The following is a 13,312-nucleotide window of genomic DNA, read 5'->3' on the forward strand; positions in this document are numbered from 1 at the left end:
ATTAAAAGAAAATTTTACGTGACTGTCTGGTCTTTCCAGCGGGACGATGTTTTTAAGCGCGAGTATTACATGTGTAGAAAACATTTCGAAGCTACATTCTCGTGTAGAGGAAAGGAACGCAGGTACATGGTAACATCGATTGCGATTCTAGCAATGCAATCTTTTTCCCAATGACAGAAAGTTCAGAAAATCTAATCTTTTAGCTGGAGAAATAGAACGTGTAATATAACGTACATAATACAAACGGACTGCAATAAATAATTTTTATCTTTACCACGGAGAAGGTAGAACACAGGATAAAATGAAATACCCTAAATTTCTGTAATCCGACATAAATTACTGCACTCATCTATAATCCAACGCGATATCATTCGAGCGTTAACTGCTAAACGGAGCATTCAGCAACAGCGAATCCCAATCTATATGTTCCGAACGCCTGAATTTTAAGCTGAAATTTCGTACTTTAAATTCACTTCTCTCCGCAACGTATCAAGTTTCACGTTGCTCAGCCACGTAGTGTCACTCGGAAATACAAGTTGAAAATCATAGAAGCGACGAACAAAGAGTTGCAAGTTCTTCTGGAAGAGGAATCGGTAAAACGTAGCAGAAGTAGGTCAGTCCGGATGGTTCCCATAAGTCAAGGAAAATTCCTGAATAATTAAGCGGAAGGTTCGCGACACGCGCTGCCAAGCGCGACAAAGTGTCCTCGAAGATAAGATTTTGCGGAGTTCTTGAGATCGATTCCGCACGGTGGCTTTCTACTGGTGCGAACTTTGGTGTACGCCGCGGGTAGAATACGTCAGAAGGAAAAGAGCAGCCGGAGATTCAGTCGGGAGTTAAAGCTTGACGGAGACTGCGGACTTCCATGTCGTTTGTTAGCGCCAAGACGGCAAAGTGCATTTCGTAGTTTACCGCAAGTTTCGCTGTGGGCGAGGTTTGTCTGTCTGGCAAACCGAGTCTCTGGAATATCGCTAGGTGAATGAAGCCCGTGACGAACATTCGCTGCTACGCAGAGCAGAATCCAAAAAGAGAGAAGTCTAGAAATCGTTACATCGTGTCTCTTTGCTTTTAGCATTTTGATATCTCAAGTAATTCTAACGATATCCCATTAAGGGTAGCCGGCAACGTTATATCACTGATTTACGTAAAATCGATACGCGTCCCATAATGTGCTATCGGCAGGTTCAGGATAAACGTTGGCGAACTCCGGTTGAACGACCTCCTGGCAAATATATCTTCAGCACGCGTTGCAGATTCTTTGGATAGTTCCCGCTACCATGCGTACCCGCGTCTTATAAGCAGTCTACACATGCTATAACGCGTTCCACGATGCAGATTTCAACGTGTAAAGCATCAGTGCCGAATCTTCGGTTTCTTCGGATCGAACGTCATATTATCGTCGTAAGACCGTGGATGTTTATCCATTTATGAACAATTTTAGGGAAAAATGTACAAAATACAAATTACAAATATGCATATATAAAATATATCAAATATAGTATAATAAATTGTACAAATATACAGATACATATAATACCCAAAGTAAAATAAATCGTCTGATAGATTTAGTGAAACTTCCAGTTTCATCATCATAAAAGGCTCGCTGTATTTACTGAGCAAATATACACACACTTAGCAAGTTATTGACACGATCCATGATCGACATCGGTCGACGAAGTAAAATTTATTCACCAGTTGAAACGACGCGTATGAAATTCTCTGCAGCGCAAACTCCTCGCTATGGTTCCCATATCTCGATTCAAATAACTCGAATTAGTATGTTCGCGGCGAAATCGCCCGAAGGACGAGTACGCGAATTAATTTCCGCCAGGACTGCGATCGCGTTGTTGCGCGTTTCCACGCGAATCGTACGATCTCCGTCGGATAGGGGACGGAATTAACGACAGCATTACGTTTATCCGACAACGTTGACAGCTCCGCGACCAGTGTTCTATTTCCATGGAAATTCTGGCTCGGTAACAGGCTAACGACTAACGAAATCATCGCCCATAAGCGAGCCACGCGCGCGAACAGTCGTCGAAAATTCGAGTTCCTTGCGTCAAAAGAAGACAGACTTTTACGACCGGGACAAACTTCACTCTTATTCGCGTAATCATGCAAATTCCTGGCAAGAGAAGATAATGTTCAGCCGCAGAAATAATCCAAACTAGCCGTACGAACGTCTACCTTCGATGGCCAGACCGTACTTCCGGGGACCTTGTAGGAACAGTGATCCTGCGGGTGTTTCAAACCATTTGCCGGCCACCTGTTCAAGATTTGCTTATCTCCTAATTAAATTGTTCTTACCATCGAAGAAGGTTAATTAGCTCTTGCTGTTCTGGAGACGAGATATCGCGGGATTAATTGTACGAATACTTTTGTCCTTCGCTGTGAATGACATTCGAAAGCTATTTAAGCTGCTGGCATGATCGTGAGATGTCAAAGACAAACGAAGTTATTGTAGAATTAATTACACGAATACTTTTTATATTTCACTGCGAATAGCATTAAAAAAGTATCCGATCTCAATGCTCTTGTCGTGATTACGAAATATCAAAACGACGAATACGATACAACAAAGTGTTGTAGAAAGCCAAAATTTCTGAAAGCGGCCTGGTTGAACTTGGCTTCGAGGTAATTTGAAAGCGCGGACGGTCGTTAGAACCACATCTCGCGGCCGCTCACTGGCTGACTGCATTTTAACCTTATTCCATTGGCTCGCCCAGTCGAAAGAGATCCCTTTCTTCGCCCGGCAAAGTACGCACTTCAGGTTGCTTTGCCTCGGGTCTCGCGGTCTCACCTCCGCAAGCGCAGCTGGCTAAACGTTTGCTCTTGCTTTCTCGCGTTTTCGGTGTGGTAATGTACTATGTAATAACGGTTATTTATAGGCAGTAAATGCCGTATGCCATTCTCCGCGCTTTCCTTCTCCCCCGTTCATCGTTTCCTTCCTACGACCGCGACGGTCCACGATAATTCTTCACCGCTTTGGAATTCGACCGATTTTTATTCGCCTTTTATCCTACGACGCGATCCTCTACCCTCTTTGCCGGAATTCTTTTCGAGCCTAGTTTTCAAGTAACATGCGCGAGTTCAGAAAAATCCATAATTCAGATACGAACATTCTAAATATTAGATCGTTTTAATCGATTCTAATTTATTTATTATTTGTTTAATTCTTGACTCTTGGCTTTGAGTGGCTTCCAGTTTCCGCTTTTCCACCGTACATCATCTGTACGTTATAAACCAATACTATTTCCCTTCTGCACTTTTACTACGTTTACACCATGGCACTTATTTTCAATCAGCCGTAATTAAAATTAAGAAGAAGTAGCAACTTGGGGTTAAAAGTTTCTTTCGTTTTATAAGGAAATAGTAGATGCACAACATTTTTTGTTTTATATTATTTTATTCAATTACATATGATCCATTTTGCAATAATAGAACGATATAAAATAATATAAAACGAAAAATGTAGTGCATCTATTATTTTCTTATAGAACGAAAGAAACTTTTGGGACAACCTAATATCATAGGTCCATGATATTTCACGTAATTCTATGTAATTTACCAGCCATTAATTAGCCCCGTTATGTACAAGATACCTAAGAATCGTCACTTTTAGAATTAACAAATCCAACATTCGTTTATTTATGAGTAAAAAACAATGATAAGGCCAGAATCACGTGATATTAAACGAACGACTGCGCTATAGCGTCCAAGTTATCGATTCTCTGGAAACTGGAACAATTTTAACGAGTCGAGATATTCGCCAAACTTATCCCAGAGGGATCGTGCAATCTGTCGTTATATAATGACGGATCACGTTCGAGTGGCATTTGAAACGTCGTTAATTGCACCTGGTGAGGAAATTCCTGTGGTTCGTGGGATCGAGGTAAAGACGCACCAACGTGGCCGGTTAAGAACAAGAGGATCCATAGACTGGCGAGGGAAGAAACTGAAAGCAGCAGCGTTTTTCTGGCGAGAAAACTTATTCGCCGGTCTACGAGGGGTAATTCGCACTTGGCAATTTCACGCTACGGCTCTATAAAGCTGCAGTTCCTTTGAAATCTTTCCTTTCCTTTCGCACGTTTCACTCTCCACGGCTGAGTAATGGCGATGGAGAGAACCAGACATTTCAGACAACATCGACATTAGGCTATGGTTACAGTGGATTTTCGAACGAAATAGAAATAATGCTCCGACGAATACATCAAATATTGCACGCTGTATTTTTTTGCAAGCGCACGCAGGGTATTATTTTCATATAAAATCTATCTAATCAAGAGCTATTTCTTTATCAATTCTCATCTTTACGTTTTTCCAACAATTATTCTCGTAACATTTCTGACAATCGATAGGTACATCAATGAAAAATAGAGAAATTTATTGCTCGATATGTACAATTGCTCACGAAAGTATTCGAATGCTTATAGAAACGTTTAACGCGCGCAAGGAACCTGTATAAAACTGTGTATCGTGTACCAAGGTAAAATTCTCTATCGTTTTCATCTTCGTAATTAATTCAAGAAAATCGATTACCGTTTAACAACTGGCAAACAGCAAATAGGAATTACTTTTCACCATATTACGGTGTTTGCCGTAATTGGATAGAAATTCGTTACAAAATACCTAAGTACACTGAGAATACTGAATTATTCAGTCCATTATATTTTTCTAGTTTGGTTACTCTTTTGTAATTGTACTTTAAACGTAGATTAAGCCGTAACGCCGATAAGTGAATTTTGAACTCGATAAAATAATTTCAAACGTTCGCATTTGGTAAGACAAAGTAGATAAGAGCGTGTTTTAATCGTACGAGCTCACCTTGTTTGCCAAGTCTAGCATGTTTCCAGTCCCCCCTGCGGCAGCTTCCACTAGTTTCTGAAGAGTATGGGGTTCCGGCGAGAGATCGCGTGCTCCGCTATCGAATTCCCAGCGTTCATGCCGTCCAGATACGGTACCTGAACATAAGTGAAATAGCGTATCATCTGTGCTGAACTGCGTTCAACGTCGTAAAATCAAAATCACGGCTGAAAATAGGAAATTTAGTGGACCAAAATCGGATGTCTATTGGAAGAACGTGGATCGAACCGGCTGTCCAAATTGATTCAGATTTATGTTTATCCGAGATTGACGAGGCGAATGATGCTGACAGGTTTTGAAACATTATACATATATAGGGTGTTTTAAAAATCCTGGTATAACCGGCCGAGCGATGTTCCAGAAAGAAAGAAAATGAGTCTGAGAACTCGTTAGTTACGCGCGTACTAATACTGGAAGTTTCGAATAATGAAACTTCTGTTTCTGTGGATGCCTGTACTTTAAACATGGAAAATATTAAGATTTGCTTCGTGATTAATAAAGTGATTCTCAAGAAGTACTAATTTTATCCTTATTCATAAAACCGTCCAAATTAAATATAGAAGAAAGGACGTTTAATTGTCAAACTCACCTATTTCGAAATCGAAGCTTTAAATGAAAAAATGTTCTTATTATAAGATAAAAATGTTCTTCGACTTATTTTTGCACGCAGGATTACCACCTGGCCGGTTGTACTACGATTCTTGGGACACTCCGTATTATGCAATATTGCACGTAAAACGAGATATAAATTCACATCAAAAAATTGCAGAATCCACGAAAATAACAAAAGAATCCATCGTCGCCCGATTAACGCTAAACGCATAAAACGATATAACTGTAATTTTCTTTCTTTTATCTTTGAAATACCAACAACGAATATCTCTCGAATTTACTCTCTGCGAAAATGCCTGTCACTTACGAAAAGAAGGAAAAAGGAAAGAGCTTACCGAGACTGTTGTCGCTGCTAGTCGGTAAGTATTCCGGCGTGTGCGTATGATGAGGACTAGTTCTGTGCTTGCCAGACCTGAGAGCCTCGATCTCCGGTCGAAGAGCCAAGCGACACCTGAGGAACTCTTGATAGGAAATGCGACCGTGCTCGTCCGCCCCCAATTCTCTCATTAACTCCTCCACCGAATTCTCCAGATTCAGTTCTCTGCATACCGTCAGCAGATCCTGACTGCAATTTCAAACAGAAAAGAATAGCCTTCGTTCGAGCTGTTCCAGACAATCGCAGAATTACATAATCGTCGCGTTTGCCAACCTTTCACGATTCCACGCAGTTTAAATATAAAATACATTCTACTTCATAAATCACTTGCTAATTTGTAACTGATTTTCTGACATTTGCCAATTTCAAAGAAAGAGTTAAATTCTTCGGCCGTGGAGGCATTGTCTCATCGAAGTTTTCAAGTATCGGTGGTTTAACGCTAACCTTACCAGGCCTGGTCAAACGACCGCTTTCAAAATTTCATCTAAAATCGTGCATTCATTGTTATTTCTTCTGTTCGTCTAAGTCTATGAAAATTCTTATAATTAACAAAAATCGAGAAACTGATTAATCGGATAGTACGAGAATTTACATCAAGTCCTGCTAAGGTCAGTGTTAACAAACGGGAGTGATTTAAAGAGGATGTGTTCAAGGTCTAACGTTTTTCGAATCGCAGAGCTTCGAGGAAAGACAAATTCAACTTTAAGAGATCAATTATTCAATTACAAAAATAAATGATTATTTGTGTTATAGGTATAGTGAGAGGGCTAGAAGTATAACGAGTATACGTAGGTTGACTGTGGTAGGTCAGATAGCAAGTTAAGATACGATTTATCATTTATCATTATTATTTCAAGCTATAGGGACAACGATGTAGAGATAAAGTTCGATCTGAAAAGGTTGGGCTTGTTCGAATTTCGATTATGGAGGCGATTTTTTAAAGATTTTCACAGCGGAGTATAAAGAGAAGGAACAAAATTGTAGTATTATTTCAAACGAAGGATTCGTATTGTAGTATTGTTACTATATCGATATTAAAATATTATTTCAAATTACAGAGACTGGAATTACCAAGGTTCGTCCGTAATAGTATGATTACCAGATATCAGAGATATCAACTTCATTCTATAATTACAATATTCATCGATGCCTGCTCTAAGTATACCAAGCGTCCGGAGACTTATGGACGACAGCATAAATCAGAGTAACTGTAAAAAATTCAAACGTCCCTGCGGCAATTCAAATTCCCTTCGATGCTCCCTTCTACTCGAGCAGTTTGTCATCCGCGGTTCTCATTAACGTCAAACCATTGACCCGACGGGGACGTGGTCTGAAGTCACCTGTTTTTCCAGGCGATCACACGTCTGGCGAAACGCGGCCACATAACTACGTTCCTACGGCCATGAATAATTTATTCCCTGAATAATTCATAGATCGAAGATGGTACTCTGCCGTAGTACTCGCTGGACGTTCGCGAGATTAAAGAAGCGTCGCGGCCGACGACGCAGAAACAACGAAGAAGGCAGCAGGCTCGCGCCGCTAAGCTACTTAATTAAAATCGCCACGCTCATAAACCGTATTCAACGTCGCGTTCGCGGTGTCCGGATGTCTCTGCAATGGCGGGTTCCTCTTAATTTTCCTCGACAGCAGGATGGAGTATCATCGGTGAGGCTCGATTAAAACGTCACCGCGCTCGGCGAACGCTGGGGAATCACGCGGAAGACGGACATACAGGGGCGATCGATAACGGGGAATTAAAGATTCATCGGCTACACGGAGCAGACACGGACATTCGGAGAAAATCGTTAAAACCGACTCTCTGTCTCCTTTCTCCGTGAATGCTGACGTCTTTTGTTGCGATGCGAGGGAAAAGGCGTGGTCCGGATGCGATTTAACACTAGAGTTACTAACGCCCGAAGTATAAAACTTGCCTCAGAGGAATTAAAGTGCTGGGAATAGGACGAAGCTTAGAACGCAATAAGAAATAAAAGCTTTCGTTCGTATATTTGAAAAAGACGAAGAATCATGAAAATCTATAAAATTTCTATGCAAATACGATTTGATCGGTTCATCGGCACGCTGGTAGTTCTGGTATTAACGTGGAAGTGTTACACACAGATGAGAACCGAATTATTGGTCGTGGCGAATAAGCGAATTATTAATGCGATTTCCTCGTACCTATAGATTTAAATGTGGGAATATTACAATGAAAGTCGCTGGAAATATGCAATTTAAACTATTTAATCAACTACACCCTCTGTTCCATTTAGATAATTTTATAATTTCTACGTTATTTTGGGAGCAACTGTAAATAAAAAAGTTGTTGATATAATAATAATAATAATATAATAATAAAATTAATTACTCGTTCGACAAAATACGCGGAATTACGCGGAATGTTACGGTTTTCACGTTAATAAATGAAAATTCTTTAGCGAAAAAGATATGTAATAAATTCGAACAGCAATATGGATATCACAATGCAAATGTACTAGTTCTCGACAGATCTTCGATATCAGTTTACCCGAAAATAGGATTTCATATGATAGAATGTCACTCTTCATATTCAGCTTATTTTGCATGTAGATTCATCCCCTTTCATGTTCTAGTAATAATTCCAAAACCTTTTATATTCTGTCGGTTTGAAGCACAGCATGAGATAACTTGGCCGTTAAAGTATCCACCGAGATATGACTTTCCCCAATAATATCTTGTAAATTATTTCTCTCTTCCAGATCTACTTCAAAAATACCATAGTATTCACGATTCGCAGAAAGAAGGGAACTCGATGGGACGAACAAGGGGTGACGACGAAAACTTTCTCGCTGAAACTTTTCCCTCGCCCTGCCACGAAACTTTTCGCTATTTTTTTCTTTTTTGGGACGTACGGCGAGTACGAGAAGCTCCGTGAAATAAGATACCGATCGAATAACGCGAGTTCATCTAATTCCACGTGCCTCTATGTTTGCCCAAGCACGTGTAAAACGCGAACACGTGGATCGTGGAAGGAATCGCATCGGTCTGCAAACTGCAGAAGCGTTATTATTTCCGTGACAGCCACACCTTGCGCTCTCCTATTCAGCATGTAGCGTATAGCACGCAATTTTAATCAACTTTCGTTCAATGGAAAGTCTTGCGGAAAAAGGAAGAAAAGAATCTGCAGGAGGTTTCACACTCGATCGTATTCATGGCAGAATGGACGTTGAGACCAGAGACGAGCGAAATTGCAATCAAAAGGATGACGAAACAAAAAAGGGAAAGAGCGTCGACACGGAGATCCGGTCGTGATTAACGGGACGCAATCAATGCGTAAGCATTATGTAATTCACGTGAAGCCAGGCGAACGTTTGAGTGCCATTCAGTACCTTGCCGCCTCTTCAAACCATTGAACCGATTTCCTCGAGGTACCCGCGAGACGCTACTCAAGTCGGAGACATCGTGAAAAAGAAGCGAGAGAGCGCGTAGACGCAAGTAGCACACTCGAGATCTTCCGAGCCAACAAGCATCCGCGTGTACAGTAGTGTACACTGTATACATTGTACGATGTACAGTCAGCATGGAGACGGTTCAACACTCCTCGTTCTTACAACTTCGTAAAAACGGATTTGGGTTAACAGCGAAAACCTGTTACGTGTTTGGCTTAATAGCTTAACTGGCCAAACTCGAATACAATCGTAAAATCGTTCTAAGTGAAAGCAGTGGACTCTGGGATTTTACGTTTCTGAGACATCTATGATCTCTTTACGACCCACCTACTCGTACTAGTTTCTCCGAATATTTCAAGCATCGTCTCCAAGTGTTCGATCCACAGCTGGAAACTCTCGTTCGATTCTAGATCTTAATGGCTCGTCAGACATTCCATACTATCTGGGTTTGTCGCATCCTTAACTTTTTACCGTCGTCTACGACGTGATTTTGGAGAAAGGAATTTCGGAAGGATCTGTGACTAATTTCAGGAACAGTAGGCGTTATTGTTTGTAATTGAAATTAGCCGAATGGCAAGCTGATAATCGACATGGTCAGTGTCTTTGGTATTCTTGTTTCGCAAGCGTCAGATGATCTCCAACCTTGCACGGACGGAGTTCAGCTTTTTATCGCGAAAGGGCAGCGATTGTCGATACTTGCGAGGCTATCTTCGCTGCAAGTTTAACGTATAAAATAACTGCAAGTAACGTCGATCGAAGCAGACGTCTCTGAATTCTCTGAAATACATGTAGATCATGAGACGCGTAGGAGATACGCGTTCGGGACTGAAATAGGGCCACATACGCAATACGATCCATCCATCCATACAACTATGTATCCATCTATGCAATAAAGTAGTTGGATGTCGATCATTTGTTTCCTAGTTAAGAAATAGAGAAAGAGAGAGGCTGACGGACTAACACAAGAGACTGATAATGAGCGATACTGTATCTTTCGTATGAATGGAACGATTCGTCGCTATGTTTCGTCCGTTGCTTTCACACGCAATACACGTATCTTCGTATACCATTCTCATTTCTACGTATTGTAAAATTATGATTGAGATGCGTATTCATTCGTGGTAATTCGCGTTGAATGGATATGGTAAATCAAATGCTGCAAATAATATTTGTACTATTTACAGAGAAGCTATTTTATCCTCTCGAATGTACACAAAATGAGTTACTCTTACTTTTGATTCCAGACGTTTAGTTCAAATAGACAAAAACGGCATTCTTCAAAAACTAGCCTAGATGGAAGTAAGTACGTGGAAGTGTTCGTTGACATTAAATGAAAACGAGCATTCGTTATACGCCATGAGAAATAGTCAAACTATTTTCCTATCTTCTCTTAACCTTTCGTTTTTCAACATTATGATTATAAGAGAAAATTCCAAGGACCTGTTTAATATCTTGTTTGGATGCTATTTCCTCTTATACTCGCTTCTACGTACAATCTTATAAGTTTCAAGAAATTCAAGTATTTATAGCGCTATGATAGAATATATCTTTCTCTTTTAACATGAAAACCTTCTCACTTCTAACGCACGTATAATTTTCCGTAAAGTACGTTCGCAAATACATTTTTATACCGAGACGACAGTACGCAAGTTGCTATATTTACATTTACACAACTTTTACCCATTATTCTACTGTTTGCCTTTGCTAGGTAAAACAATTTATTCAGATTACTCGTACTACGCATATGTTTCTTCGACACGAGAACGAAATTTACACGTAATTCGAGTAATTCGTTCGGCAAAGTGAGATACGTACCACCTCGACATTTTCCTTTTGAGTTTCCTAAGGGACAGCCTCTCCAACGTTCTAGATTCCCAGGTTTTCAACGACTCCATCATCCCCGTGATCGGGCGTGGGCCGCGATCTCGACCGATGACACGCGCAATCGGACACGGTTTGAAGGTCTGGTCGAAGCGATGCAACGAGTGCCACTGCACGCGGGTCGTGCTGCATCGCGGTTCCACCGGCAAAGAGGAGGGAAAAAAAGAGCCGGAGAAAGAGAGACGCGATTGCTCGCGAGCGTGAAACGAACGCGACTTAATCCACCGCGATGCGTGTCACTCGATGTCCCGTGTGCGGTTTTACGGCTGACACGCGGCTTTATTTTAAACATACTCTGGCATACCTCGTTTCACCTGCCCGCCTGGCTCGTAGTCAACTGCTCGACGCTTCATTAGCAAAACTGTGGCTGGTGTCGATCGAGAGATCATGCAGATACGTATATCGTAACAAATAGCGATCATACGATGTTGTTAGTTTGTGAAGAGAGTCGTTCAGGAGTCGGAAGCTACGTACATCGATGATGAAGTGTGGTAGAAAAGTAGAGTTGATGGTTTTAACAGGGAATTTCGAGATTGATTTTTCTCTTCAGTCAAAGACCATAATAGCGTGATAACACGGAGAATATTTCACCGAGATATGAGGAGAAAAATAGGTTAAGTATAATTTTTTAAACGGAATATGTTGTTACACTGTGTAACATACCACCATTGTATTTATTACGACGTAGAAGTGTGTTTTACTCGAATTAGGTCGAACATAATATTTGAAATACGATATGTTACAGCGGCTACAAAAGGTATTAATTATAGGATTTATAATGTAGCGTTTGTTGTTGATTAACAGCGAGATCCACGTATAAATAAATACTTTTAGGCGTGTGAATAATTTTACACGACTACGAGAACCGATGCTATAAATATGAAATGTAAAAGCTGATGTAAAGAACGATCTCAGCGATATCGAATAAGTTATAAAATCCTAGCAGTTTTCCTAAAAGTTACCTTGAGCCGTGTTATTCCACTAGTTCTAAAAGGGTCAAGGAAACAGATGAGATGGCCGTTAGAGAAGACAAAGAGTCAGGTTAGAAAAGCAAACAGTGTTCGATGCATGGCGGAGTGCAACGAACGAGGCTGCACAGTAGGAGCGTCTTGAGTCATTGACACCGCGTGCGTTTTCTCTCCGTGCATTGTCTTCAAAACTGGAAACGAATCTACCAAACAGCCCGCGTAATTTTCAGTTCGCACCATTGTGCATCCGGCGCAGTGACTCTGGACGAAGAAAGTAGTCGTAACTCGTAATCAGGAAACGCGGTTATTGTGAAACAATCGGATGTACGGAGAGAGAGAGAGAGAGAGAGAGAAGCGCGGATTCACTCTTCATGCGCGATGTCGTTTTCGTTGCACAACAACCGGGCATCCAATATGGCAGATGAAAGTTACATGATTGATTTTTATTTTGATAAGGCTTATGTATATCAGGCTATAGCAACCACGAATAATACAGCGAGATTCTGAATCGAAGCATCGAGTATTCAAAACTGTATGCGAGTGCTACTTTTTCGATAATGTACAATACGTAGGTTAGACGTCGATGGTCAATTAGGTCTACCGAAAAATTCAGACTAACATTTAGATCAAAGTAAAATTCATCGTAAAAGATCATTGATGTCGATTCTTATATCGTGGTTGTAAGCGTGGTTACAATCCATTGCCAGCTTTTTCGTAATTTTATATCGTATCTATAAAATTGTTCGTTCTCTCGTTGCAACAAATTCATGCCGATACAAGGTTCATTGTCCTTTTTTAACAGACAAAAATGTAATAACATTGTATATAATGTATACAACGAGGAGCTAATCTCAACTAATCGTACATCGAGAAGATAAGACGATGATTAAATTTTCTTTGTTTAAAAACGTAACGCAACTAGACTCTTATTACCCCGATAAACCAAAGATAAAGGAACAATATTTTATACATATGTAGCTGAATTTGAGAAAAAAAACTGTTATCAAAGCAGATCGTCAAATAGACGCGAACTGCGCACGACAGATAGCGTGTAGATATATCATAAGCAGCGGATTAACATCAAACCGTATTATTTCGAGTCATCGATTTTTGTTTCTCGAGTCGGCTCACTCCGGGACTGGCTTGATAGGGAAAAAATTTCCGTAAGCAAAAGAGACGAGATAGTC

The 13,312-nt window shown here is 40.5% G+C and overlaps 1 protein-coding gene across 2 annotated transcripts in view; it reads right to left on the reverse strand.

Moving 5' to 3' along the window:
* The window catches only part of LOC117230887 (colorectal mutant cancer protein), a 58,794-nt gene that overhangs the window by 33,602 nt on the left and 11,880 nt on the right, over positions 1–13,312 (reverse strand). The window contains exons 1-3 of one of the 2 annotated variants that reach the window (XM_033488784.1): positions 11,092–11,264; positions 5,811–6,040; positions 4,825–4,961 (exon numbers count right to left, since the gene is read on the reverse strand). In XM_033488784.1, the coding sequence (XP_033344675.1) occupies positions 4,825–4,961; positions 5,811–6,040; positions 11,092–11,174 (450 nt within the window). In that variant the 5' untranslated portion in view covers positions 11,175–11,264. Of the gene's footprint in view, positions 1–4,824; positions 4,962–5,810; positions 6,041–11,091; positions 11,265–13,312 lie in introns of those variants that run through there. The other variant, XM_033488783.1, reaches the window with a different exon arrangement.

This window comes from Bombus vosnesenskii, unplaced genomic scaffold (assembly GCF_011952255.1).
Source record: "Bombus vosnesenskii isolate JDL3184/JDL3185 unplaced genomic scaffold, Bvos_JDL3184-5_v1.1 scf7180000013267, whole genome shotgun sequence".
NCBI classification, from domain to species: Eukaryota; Metazoa; Arthropoda; class Insecta; order Hymenoptera; family Apidae; genus Bombus; species Bombus vosnesenskii.